The sequence below is a fragment of the Barbatula barbatula genome (genome assembly GCF_947034865.1).
Source record: "Barbatula barbatula genome assembly, chromosome: 22".
Taxonomy (NCBI): Eukaryota; Metazoa; Chordata; class Actinopteri; order Cypriniformes; family Nemacheilidae; genus Barbatula; species Barbatula barbatula.
This window is the reverse complement of record NC_136785.1, coordinates 1,236,888-1,249,757: the sequence shown is the minus strand read 5'-3', so window position 1 is coordinate 1,249,757 and position 12,870 is coordinate 1,236,888. Positions and strand designations below refer to the sequence as shown.

Genomic DNA, 12,870 nt, shown 5'->3' with positions numbered 1-12,870 from the left:
ATGAAATAGTCTAAACTCCATAGTTTCTTTTATCATATTTGGAATTAGAATTAACGTGTAATGTATGCATTAAATTGATACATAAAATATATGTTTGTTATTAACATATTTGTATTCCATTAATTTAATACATGCTGATTTTATTTTAATGCTATGCATTGCTTAACATAAATCTGTTATTTCACTTTTTTGTTATTATATCATATTGTTATTACACACATTGTCATTATATCATATTATATTTTAGGCGATACATACACTTCCCCCTGTATATATTTGTTTTTATATTTCATTTCACTTAAAGGTCATTGTTATGTTTAGGCAGGAATTAAGAGAGGTAAAATAAAGATGAAGAATCAAAAACCACACAAATTTCTAATGTTTATATAATAAACAAGCTGCCTCGCAATTTTAAAACTCCGAGCTAAAATCTTAACTTAGAAATGAACCTGGAAAACCTTGAACTGAACATAACAGCAAAACAAAGTGATTTGTTCAGATTAAACCTCAAAAAAAGCAACATTACTCTTAAAAATAAGTTTAATTTATAGGTTATGATTGTTTTAGAAGTACAAAATTTAAGTATTATAAGGTGCAAAATATAAACTAGTGTTAAATGACACAAATAACCGGAAGACTTCATTCATAAACAATTTGTTTTATTATTCAGCCTGATATGAATTACACATGATAAAAGAGAGGATCAACTTATTATGCAATAACCTCCCTTCCTTTTATAAAAACACCCCCTCGGGAACAGTTTCATCCTAATAAAACAGAGGCCTTGGTACATGCTAGAGTTCACCTGAGGTTGCAGGCCTGAGGCAATCTCTTTCTGAAATAGCAGTTGTCCCTAAATACTCAAAAGTGGTATAATGGAATGTCCTTGGGAAATCATCAGCGACAGCACAAGAGGCTCATAATGGACAAAATCTAGATAAATTGTAACATAAAACGCTGAGCATTACATTTTCAGCCACCTGTCAGAACTGAGACCTTGGAGATCTGGATTGATATGTATATATTCATAAGGAATGTAGATCCCAAATATTACAAAGTGATTCTGCATATCTTTCAAATCACATTAAACAAAAAAGCCATTAGCCGACGTAAAGCTTTCTAAAACCCAGTAAACCAGAAAAAACTACGTGTTTTTCTATTAGCTTAACCAATAGTGCAGGACAAAAATTATGCAAATAGATATAATGCAATTTGTAAAACAAACAGGGTTGAAATAAAAGTACTACATGATTTAGACCAATTTTAGGCAATATTTTGTTCCCTACACCACTGAAACCGATGAATCTGTAAAACCCAAATCCTTATTTGCGATGCCTTTACAGACTTTTGGAGCACAAATTGAAACCAATAAACGCTTGAATGACACATCCGTTCTTAAAACAGGCCAGCGATGAAAGTCAGGAACAAAAGAATGATTGCCTCATTGAAATAACTAGTGTTAATATAATAAAAACAAGTTTTTGAATTCACAAAGTGCAAACTGTTTCCTTAACATTAAACTTTTAACAGGAGTATTGAGTGAATCTTACATGTCCAGATCCTATTTAAACCCAAACATTAAAATAACGTTTTGTGCAAAAAGAATGTTTTTAGAATTTTATTTTGCATTGTGACATTATTTCATGATAACCAAGCACAGAATTTAAGGAAAAGCGGAGGGATGCGCTTATTTGTCCTGAAAAAGTCACAGTGCAAAAAACTGTTTCAGAATTGCTTAATGGGGTAAAATGTGACTCGTTGTCATGAGATTTGAGTAAAAGATATAATTCTCTTAGGATATGCAAATGAGCTAAAGCAGTTGTCCGTCAGCCACCCCCGTATGCTATCAGTGTTGCATCTGCGTTTCCCCTCCTGCCCTCCCGTCAATCATTCCTTAACGAATCGTTTAAATAAAAGTAATGCCATGCTGACTGATTCGTCACATTCACCTCTGCCCTCGTTCACATCACCGGTATGATATTTCCTGCGAGCGGTAATGATTAAAATATATATTACATTTAATTCATTAAATAGTCTTTGTCTCTTGCACGGTCCGCATGCGTTAGGATGGCAGGGGCAGTCTAAAGGAGGGGAGGGTTGACGGCCATGTTGTCGTGCATACGAACAGGTGGGTCGCATGAATACAGTCACGTCTGTGACACGAACTCGCTCCTTTGGTCCACAAGTACACTGTTCTGCGCTTGTGTGTCAACCAGAACAGTCCAGACGATGAAACTCCAGTGTGTTTGTGTGTTATTGTGAGTGTGTGTACATGTGGTCCTTTGTCAGTTTTCACTAAAGATCACTGAAGTTTTGTTCCCAGCTTTCGTTGTCTGTTTCTGTGCAAGAAGAAAAAGGGTTTATAATAAGCCGTCCATGACAAATTATTTTAGCAAACATATCTCCATCTCACGTTTGTCAGAAAGTGCTGCGAAGGGCTTTACCTGGCTTCTGATCTCGTTACTGTGTATTCAAACCACAGAATGTTTGGAATGAGACTTGTGTCTCGCACCAGAAAAAACTCTGAGACCGGCCTGAGAAGACAAAGCGAAATGTCACGTTATGATAAATACGAGCAGGTTTGATACAGCGCATGAGAACATCTGTGTGTGTTACCAGGCTGCAATCTTGGGAAACACCGGCGTTAGCACCTCCTGGGTGATGAAAAACCACACGACTCCCATGAACATACCAGCCACACCTCCATAAATCACCTGACTCCAGGTGTGATACAGGAGGTAGACTCTGTGGACACACAGAACACGTTGTTGTTTGAAGACATTCATAAAAAAGGCCGGAATACAAAGAATGTTCACGCACACACACTTTACCTGCTGTATGAAACACACAGAGCCACACCCAGTAGAATGATGGACAATATGTGTCGCCATAACAGTTCAACACACCTAGCATTGTTCGTCTGATGCATTCTGGGAAAAAGAATTAAGACACTTTGCTTTGTTTTGATTCTTCATGTGTAAATTTAACAAGGGATTCATATGTCACAACTCAATGGCTGATATATATATTGGCCTGAACAATCAATTATATCTATTATTCGAATTATTTATATTGGTATATCAGCTGTTTTGACAGCGATCTGACTGTTTTGTTTATGTGCTTTTATCGATATCTCTCTCTCCTGAGCTCTGGATAAGAAGTTTGTTTTAGGTAACTAGGTCTTACCTTAAATAAAGAAAAAGAAAAAAATATACAACAAAAAACCAGATGAACTGAGAGTGGCTGGAAGGCATCCCATACTCTGTGGTGAGTGAACTATGACCTCCTGTGAATAAAGCACAAGACAAGATTCAGACATTTCAGCTAACAACATAGATTAAGCCCTCTATCTATACCAATAAACTGTATTTGAAAAAGTCTGCTGTCCATTACGAAGCTGTTTTAAGTGTATTTGCATCACATTTATAAGCAAAAGCAAGGCTACAAATTGAAATGTTTATATAAGATTTACTCCTATGAGTGTACATGAGAATCTCTTAATGAAGCCTTTACAACACATTGATTTATGCATAGAAAAATTGTTTGTCTTTAAGAAACTTCCACAGCCCATTTATTTCAGTGTAGGAGATGAGCTAAAGGAAGAGAGGATTATCGCTTTGCGTCAATGTTTGCTGAAAACGCGAATCTCAGTGCGTTATCTTCTGGTGCAAGTGTCTCAACAGTTAACAAGGTCACATTGTTTTCATGAGAGGTGCTCTGCGTTATCAGACTCCCAAAATTATGAACAAGCAATAGTAAAATAGCTTATAAAAAGATGCACAACCGTCTGTATGAAGAAAACCATAAAGAAGGAATCCGAACGTGTTTGTGGAGACTTTATAACTTGTGTGGACATACAGTGAATTATGGTTGATATTTAACTGAAGACATGTATTCTTAAATAACACATTACTCACCCCCGCTTGGACGCGGCTCCTGTACAATGTGTTTTAGCAGCCAGTTTAGCCCCTCGTTTATTACCAAACCCCCAAAAAAGGAGATCTGAGAGAGAACAAAAGACATGGTCATGAACATAGCAGAAGGTACATAAACACTTAAGTATGCACTATAATCTTTTTATTAACACTACAGCTTCATGCATGTAGGGCGTCATCTTATAACCTGTAGGTTTGTGATGTCATGTGACTCACCGTGTGTAGCTCTCTCTTAAAGACGATCAGTGTGACAAAGCCGACAAGGATGGCTATGGGCAGCAGACTCGTGTAAGCCAGCACCTGTCCTGTCAGATCATCTGAATGCACACATATACACAGACACAACAGTCAGAAAAGTTCTGCTGCTTTGCACGCTGTCACAAATAGCCCAACCAGGGCTATTTCCTCAGTATGGACTATTTATACTCTGCATAGTATGAACACATGCAGCGTGCATGAGACCCTTGATCACCTACAACATTTGCCAAAACATTCAGAATAACTGCGGTCTGAGTAGTATATTGTATCCCACAATGCAACATGCTCAACTCCAACTTCTATTATCAGTGAGAAGTTTTAACATCTTATATTTGATCAGACTGATGCAGGTTGGTACACACTTTGCAGCGGGAGCTGCATATCAAACAACATTTCAAATGGGTCATATCATAACAAAAGTAGGTTTTTCTTGCTAATTTGATGTCTATTGTACAACAACAAAAAAACAATAGCTTTCACAAATAAACCATATCCTAAAACACCCTCTTACTAAAATTAAAGGAGTAGTTCACTCCAAAATACATTTTTATTTCTACTATGGAAAGTCAATGGGAGCAAATTTGCATTTTGAAATGGAACTAGCAGCAGACTGAAAGGTGAAGGGGAGGAGTGAACAGATGCCCCGCCCAACTGTCTAACATACGTTATTTAAGGAGGATTGTTATTACAGTAAGGAACTGCATTTTCAGATTTAAAATCAGATTATTAATTTAAAAAAAGAGAACGACACACATTGAAAAACTATTTACAATAAACCCTGCAATATTTCATAAAGAAATGGGCATTGTCATTTATAATTTCACGAGGACTTTAATTTTTTAATGTTATAGGTTAGAGGAATGGTGGACCAGACCTTATGATTCCCATTAAATGAACTTCAAGAAAACCTTAAATCTACAGAAATATTGCTGGGTTTGTGTCACAGGACACCCCCTTCCACAAGAGTAGTGTTATAAAAATTGGTTAAAATGACAATTTTAGAAATCCTTGTCATTGTGATCTATAGATTAGTTACATTTTTGAAGGCTCAGTTTTTCCTGACAGCACATATCTCGTGCATACATCAAACGCAACCCGCAAGACAATTTAATGTGCACACAACATGTATTGTGTAATTTCTGGGTTGTTTTCAATACTTTTACACACTGTTTGAACACTTGAACACACACCAAGCATCTAATCACACTAAGACAGGAAGTGCACGTACACCACACACACTTTTGTAGACAAGTTTAATTTATCGCATCCAGCCAAGGACGCTAGGCTGCTCATTATTACTCTAAAACATGAGGTCATTTTTAATAAAGCCAATGATAAATCATGTATTGTCGGAAAACCCCGGAAAAGTGTCCAGATAAGGGCACATGATATATTTGTCTTTGAGATGCGCCCGCTACGGTTAAACCTAATACGGTAGGACGGAAACATAAATGCAGCGCAGGTTCAATGAACTTACACACTGTTATTAACCGCATATATATTTGTCTTCAACATATATACTCGTTTTCAATATTTTTACTTAAAGGTGTTTTCAATATATCACAAATATACTAAAGCACGTATATATTTTAACAGTATTAAGAAGTATTCATAGGGACCTAGAATAATTATGTATTAGTGTTATGATCTGAAACCATATTTAACCAAAGATGATTAATACTATAATATGATCATTTATTTACACTTATTATAGGCATGTTTTTATTCAATAATGATTCACCAACACTTATGTTTTAAGAGCACAGCAATGTAAACTCCAGGAATGTCTGTAGGCTCAGAAGCCTGACCAATGTATCTGAATTGAGGCATTAATACCATTAGGAGGCCTTGACTTTCTGTGCACATCCATCAGACATGATATTTAACAGATCAGATCTCCATTGTCCCAGAATCATGTGTATTTCCACTCAGGAGCATCACATATGTATGATGTTTTTACTACGAAATCCTTATTCTTTATTGGTTAACTTGTGATACGAATGTGCCAACCCCCATTAAAAAACGTATCTGGTTGCTGGAAATCTATTGGTGGAAAGACATGACAAGTAATAAGAGATAACACATCTGATTTGTTCAAGAGAAGCCCCTCTTTCAGAAATTGTACTATAACTAGGGGCTGGAAAACACTGTAACTTGGGATGCTTTGGGAAGATCTCACTTTGTTTGGCTTGCACAAATAAAGTTTACTCTTTGACACTTGGACCCTTTGTCTGAGCAATTTTTTGAAGCTACAAGATCAACTTTCAACAACGCATGCGACAAGTGCTTCAATTTGGAGCATGCGCAGTCTTCATCATACATGATGTCATTTCCCCTGTGTTGTTTTTTTTACACATTTAGGGATTTTAGGGCAGTTTACATAGTTGTAAATCATAAAACTACGACAAGGAATGAATTGGATTAACCCATCAAAGCCACGAGTGTTTCCCGGAACTCACAGCAGCAAACGGGGCTTTAACGCTTGAATTCAACATAAATCACCTGCATATAACGTTACAGTTGATGTTTAGCTTTTCTATACAAGCATGAATTACATCACAGCATTCTCTATAAACTGAATATCCCTGACAAACAGTGGAAGGATTTCCCGGTGTAGCGTAAAATCACCATCGCGCATGCGCACTTCACGAGCGCCCAATTTGGCAGCTGGCGTTCCGTTTCCTGCGCGCTGTGTAACGAGGGCGCACTATCTGGCAACCCAGCCCTGGCCGCAGCGGTTCAGTCGCGCGATCTTCCACACAAGCCACGCAGCGATTTACGCGGCGTGCAGCGACGCGAACGACTACGCGATAAAAACAACGATTTAAAAATGCTCTTACCCGCCGGATACTCAACGTGAGTTAATGATATCGACCGCCATCGAGATGGTGCCGAGCACTGCTCTTCCGACGCCATCTTACCCGGACACCGGGTGTCGACCAATCAGAATGAAACGCCCCGACGCGTTCGGCCAATCAGACTCGCCGGACGCTTCTACGACGAGCGGCCATTCACCAAACGCCCTCTCACAGGAAAAAAACCTGCAGGGAGACAACCGACCAATCAGAGACGTGTTGTTAAGCGTGTCGGACCAATCAGAGGCCGTCTTGCTGGACATATGAAAATTGGATTTATTCAAATGAAAGAAGAGAAAGTGAAAGAAGAGAAATTAAGTGAATGAAGAGATTCTCTTCAATTGAAATCAGTCACTTATGAAATACTCGCATTATTTTGGTATATGTGCTTTCTGTCATTAATGCAAGGAGAGTAATTGTATTCTATAACATCATATTGTATATTCTCTTTTATGCATTTGTTTGTTTTGACGAGTAGTGACCAAAACAAATAAAGAGAATATTGGCAAAAAAATTGCAACTTGAAAATGGGGGAAAACGTTGCGGACCGGTAAAGAAAGACCTTTGACCTTTGCTCAGACATATATGTTAAAATGCATATGCGCACGGTTTGACTAACTTAGGACATTCTTTTTGAAAACTGTGAGTTCAGACATTTTTACGATATAGGAATATAAATGGGGATATAAATAAATATAGAGAGTTTTAAATAAAGAGAGAGAAAGGTCATTTATGTTGGGTCGAGGGAAAGCGAAATGACAATACGTAAACAAAGCAATACAATGATTCAAACTGCATTCAAATAAGACAAACACAACACACAATAAAAGGCATTTAAAGAATACAAACACCCACCGAGAAAAGATTCAGAAGAAAGAGTTCCTTGTATATTCCTACTGGTTCATTGTCTTTGATCATCAATATACAACGGAAACACTTTGAACAATGTCAAATGTCACAATCGTGTCATGTGTCACAGTAACAGATAAGAAAATGTTACAGTTAACTTACGATGTATACAAGGACTGAAAGAATTGACAAATGTTATCAATGTTAACAGAGAAGCCCATTAAATCACTATATATTGACTCAACGGACAACAGATAAAAATGGGACTTTTAATAACTTTAACACAGTGTCTACACCGGACGCGAAGGGTGCGACACGACAAAAGAACCCATTATAATTTTACATTTTCTCCACACTGGATGTGGCGCGCGCGGTGAGACGCAACAAAGCCAATAAGAACAAGCAGGTTGTCATGTTCGGTGTAGACACAGTGAGATCACTGAGACACATGGGAATGATTTCGAATCAATCTACATCCAACTTCAATTCACATCATAAAACTGCAAAATTAAGTTAATCTTCTGGTTTGATATGCATAACAATAATCGGGGAAAAAACATTGTACTTGGCAAAGTTGATAAAAATGAAGCACAGATCTAATAGTGTGTATACATGTGTGTATTAATACAGCAAAAATAACATACACCTGTATGACTAACAACAGAAGCACACATTCAGTGACTCTCTCATAAATCGGAATCAAACACATTTAATGTTAAAAATTATATGACATCCTTCTGCCAACGTCTTTAACTTTTCAAAAATTATAAAACCAAACCGCTTACGTTTGCATGTTGACATTTTTAAATACACAATCTGTCCATTCAACACATGAAAATGTAACAAGACAAATGCACTGGATACAGGCCAGCTAGCAGCAGTATATCTCAATACATTGACAGCAAATAAAGTGCAAGACAGGCCAACACAGACAAGGCCGCCGAGTGACTTTAAATAAAACACACAAGAGGGAAAAAGACACTGACAGTTCATCTTCTCGTTTACCTTTCACACAGAGTTGATGAACATGGTCAAGCTTCTTTAAGGTCAATGGGTTTAGCTATTTAAGGTTTGTTGCATACATGCAAAGACACTTGAAAATAAAAATCCACAACACGGACGTTAATTCATAACATTCTAGAGAAAGCTATACGTAACGCTGCAATCGCAGGTGATGCTTGTGACACTGCAAAAAACTGTGTGATCCACATGGACACTATGAAATGTCTGGTGTTTGCTGTCAAATTAAACATTAATGTTAAAGATTGAATTCAAGTAAAGCAGCGAACCACCACAGAACCTAGTTTGTGAAAATAAACAAAACACATTAAGATATCAGAAATCTATAGGGCGAAATAAGCTTTGTTGCTCTACAGACTTCATTTGTACAATAATGTCAATGTGTCAATTTATTTAGTAATCGACAGCGTCTAGAAGCTTCACTTTATCTCAAAACTGATCACAGTGATGATTCTATAAATGAAGCCTGTTTGACCCAATAGCACAGATGTTTGAATTAAAACAGATCATATCTATGAACGAGAATATTTCTAGTAGATAATGATTATTTAAGCTCTTCTGAGGCTTGTATATTGAATAACAAGACTCTGTATATAAATCAAGTTTCAACTAAGAATGACGTCCCTAAGTGGACAAACGTTTACACACAATAGTGTCGCTTAATATCAACCGCACAAACCACAAAGCCTCCATCAGCTCTTGGCGGACATTCGTTGCCGTTAGCAACCAAAGTGACTTGGATCCCTACATCCTGTCTGTCTCCAAAATGATGCACTTCCTCTCTGTTGCTTCTACATCCTCTTAAAGGGGCAGTTACCCCAAAAATGATCTTTCTTCATCTACTCATCCTCACGTCATTCCAAATGTTCCTTTGACTTTCATTCTCCACCACAACACAAACAAAGATATTATAAAGAATGTTCACAGAACCTCATTGACTTCCATTGTATTTCTCAAAACATCTTCTTTGTGTTCCTCTATAGAAAGAGTCATACTAAATATACAATGACAGAAATGTCATTCCATCTCGTCACACAACCTGTACATCCTCTATGAGATCAGGTCACAAATTTTCCCCTAAATCAAAAGAAATAAAGATGATAAGGGGCTATTTGTAATTCTTTCTTTTGGTTTTGGGGTAAAATGTGAACAGGACACGTTCTTCGTGGCATATATTGTCACCCATAGCAAACCTCATCCCTGCTATCAAATCTACTCTAACATAAGCAAAAAACTGCTCTTCTTACATATTGTGTTCAGTGCTACCCATAATTCAGTGCAAGACTTTATTTGGCCATGAACACAATCACACACTGGAAACTGACCTGTTAAATAAACAATATCTAGTATTTTGACACAATAGGTATCCCTTGATGTATGTGGGATTTGGGACGAAGCGGTTAGCAAGTTCGCCTTGATGCTTTTGCTGTGGATTCCTTCAGACATCAAGACGGGTTCTGCCGCAGTTCCCAAAAGCATCTGTGCTGGTTTTAAAATGTGAGGTTCTTAATCAGCAGCACAATAGATACGATGGCAAATGAAAAATCCCAGAAGCAAATCTGAGGAAGGCCTCCGATGAGCTCTGAAGAGTCAATCGTTGTATATTTCTCTAAATATCTTGATAAAACGCAGTAGCCGTAACATCTTTACGTTAATACAGTCACACTGATTGGTCAGAGGTAACTTGTTCGATGAGATCCACAACTTCATATGTGCTGTTCGCTGACTTCAGGATGCTCGCCGTTGTCTTGGCAAGGGCTCTTGGGCACTGCCCCATTGGTCTCAGGTAAAGAGTCAATGCCCAGGTAGCCCACCAGGATATCCGCCCGTCTGTGGGACAAACTGAGGATGTCTTCAGCCAGAGATGAAACCGATGAAAAGCGCACCTTTTCGTGGTCAAACATGTCCTTCAAGTACTGAAAAATCTGTTGCTGTGACCAAAAGAGAACGAGAACATTGTGGCGTTTATGTTTAATATTTTATGAAACGTTTGACCTTTCGTCACATGAACCTCTTGATTTCTGTCCTGTATATTTGTGTGAACAATGAACATCTTACCTTGAATATAGCACAGACCTCACTCAGGTGCTGTCTGGGGCCCAGAAACCCAAAAGCCAGAACTGGACTGACATGTTCAGAGATCGCATAGAAATGAGAGATAAAACCATCTGGAACCTGAACAACAAACAAAAACACTTAAACTGCAATCAGACAAGAGGATAAATGATATATCACTTATTAGTGCTGCTTTCCCTAATATCGATCAAACTTTGCATTAGGTCTTTATTTTTTACCCTGGACCACAAAACCAGTCATAAGTAGCAAGGGTATATGTCTAGCAATAGCAAAGAATACACTGTATGAGCCAAAAATCATTAGGAAATTAAGTAAAGATCATGTTCCATGAAGATATTTTGTAAATTTCCTACTGTAAATATATACAAATATACTTTTTGTGAGTAAAATGGCACACTACAAAGGTCACCCGCTGCTGTGCGCTGTCTGGGAATTATACGCTCAAGTTTGGTATCCATGTAAAGCTTAGAATTTCTACTTTCTGCACAACATCATGACAGCAGCAAACCATTACAATTAATAACACAATTAAAACAAAGCCATTTCTAATTAGCAACGGCCTGCTACAGCGCCTCTGATGGACAATTTAAAGGCGATTTTCTAAATGTTTTGATTTCCTGTGGCTTATATGAACGGATCGATTTATTCAGCTTTTACGGTGTATAAAACTCTTTTTCAAATAAATTGACCCTTCTTATGGTCCAGGGTCACAATATAATATACTTTTTATAATAAATGTTTTATATTTAACCATTTTTTATAATATCAATTTTTAATAAAATAAGGCAACTCTCAGTTAAATCTATTGCATTTTTCTGTTTTTATGCTTACCATTAGCAGTCTCCTCTTAGCTTTCAACACAGACCAGCAGGCTGTAGCCAGAGCCTGAGAAAAAAAGACACGTCTGATATCAGACAAATATGTATTGACTAACAACAATACAACACTGTCAATCTTCATTAGTGCAACAGAATCAGAAGTCTTATGTTGGAGTACCGTCTCTTTAAAACTGTCTGACAGCCATCGGTTCCGCAGTACAGCGACTACAGAGGTCGGAGGACTCTCGAGATCCTCAAATGCATCCATCAGGATAAAATCCAGAACAATGTCGAAGAAGTTCATACAGACCACCTAGAAGAGAATTAAACATCAGAGATTAAAGTGTAGCTCCAGTCCAGACAGACTACACCACTTTAAATCTCAAATATTACACAGACTGGCAGACAGGCAGCCCACAAGACAGATAGGCAGACAGAAAGACAAGTAGACAGACAGAACACAAGACAGACAAGCAGACAGAGGGCACACAAGCAGGTGGACAGACACAATTACAGAAAGACAGACAAACAGAAATACAGCCAGGTAAGCAGACATACAGATAGACAAATAGGCAGACAGACAGATAGACTAACAGGCAGACAGATTAACAGACAGACAGAACACAAGACAGACAAGTAGACAGATGGCACAAGAGACAGACAGGCAGACAGAAAGACATGCAGACAGACAAGTAGACAGACAGAAAGACAAGCAGACAGACAGCACAAAACACAGACAGACAGACAAGCAGACAGACAGGCAGACAGACAAGACAGGCAAACAAGCAGGCAGACAGAAAGATAGACTAACAGACAACATGCAAGACAGACAGACATACAAACAGGCAGGCAGGCAGAAAGATAGACTAACAGACAACATGCAAGACAGACAGACATACAAACAAGCAGGCAGACAGAAAGATAGACTAACAGACAACATGCAAGACAGACAGACATACAAACAGGCAGGCAGGCAGAAAGATAGACTAACAGACAACATGCAAGACAGACAGACATACAAACAGGCAGGCAGGCAGAAAGATAGACTAACAGACAACA

At 37.9% G+C, this 12,870-nt stretch overlaps 2 protein-coding genes across 3 annotated transcripts in view; both read right to left on the bottom strand.

Moving 5' to 3' along the window:
- Positions 1-636: 636 nt before the first annotated feature.
- On the bottom strand, positions 637-7,300 carry dolpp1 (dolichyldiphosphatase 1). The gene is made up of 8 exons (XM_079486008.1): positions 7,034-7,300; positions 4,152-4,252; positions 3,918-4,002; positions 3,187-3,286; positions 2,832-2,930; positions 2,617-2,745; positions 2,445-2,534; positions 637-2,339 (listed from the first exon to the last, which is right to left on the bottom strand). The coding sequence occupies exons 1-8, from the start codon at positions 7,107-7,109 to the stop codon at positions 2,303-2,305; spliced, it is 717 nt and encodes a 238-aa protein (XP_079342134.1). The 5' UTR covers positions 7,110-7,300; the 3' UTR covers positions 637-2,302.
- Positions 7,301-7,755: 455 nt separating this feature from the next.
- miga2 (mitoguardin 2) overlaps positions 7,756-12,870 on the bottom strand; it is a 19,118-nt gene continuing 14,003 nt past the window's right edge. For both annotated transcript variants that reach the window (XM_079486569.1, XM_079486568.1), the window contains exons 13-16: positions 11,990-12,124; positions 11,825-11,878; positions 10,976-11,092; positions 7,756-10,848 (exon numbers count right to left, since the gene is read on the bottom strand). In XM_079486569.1, coding sequence (XP_079342695.1) covers positions 10,624-10,848; positions 10,976-11,092; positions 11,825-11,878; positions 11,990-12,124 — 531 coding nt within the window. In that variant the 3' untranslated portion in view covers positions 7,756-10,623. The remainder of the gene's footprint in view (positions 10,849-10,975; positions 11,093-11,824; positions 11,879-11,989; positions 12,125-12,870) is intronic.

Excerpts from the sequence above, each read along its gene's own strand:
- dolpp1 (XM_079486008.1), bottom strand. The coding sequence starts at position 7,109 with ATGGCGTCGGAAGAGCAGTGCTCGGCACCATCTCGATGGCGGTCGATA. Across the intron at positions 3,287-3,917 it reads GGAGCCGCGTCCAAGCGGGG|GAGGTCATAGTTCACTCACC; the intron begins GTGAGTAATGTG and ends CTTTATTCACAG. Across the intron at positions 2,340-2,444 it reads GTAACGAGATCAGAAGCCAG|AAACAGACAACGAAAGCTGG; the intron begins GTAAAGCCCTTC and ends CTTCTTGCACAG.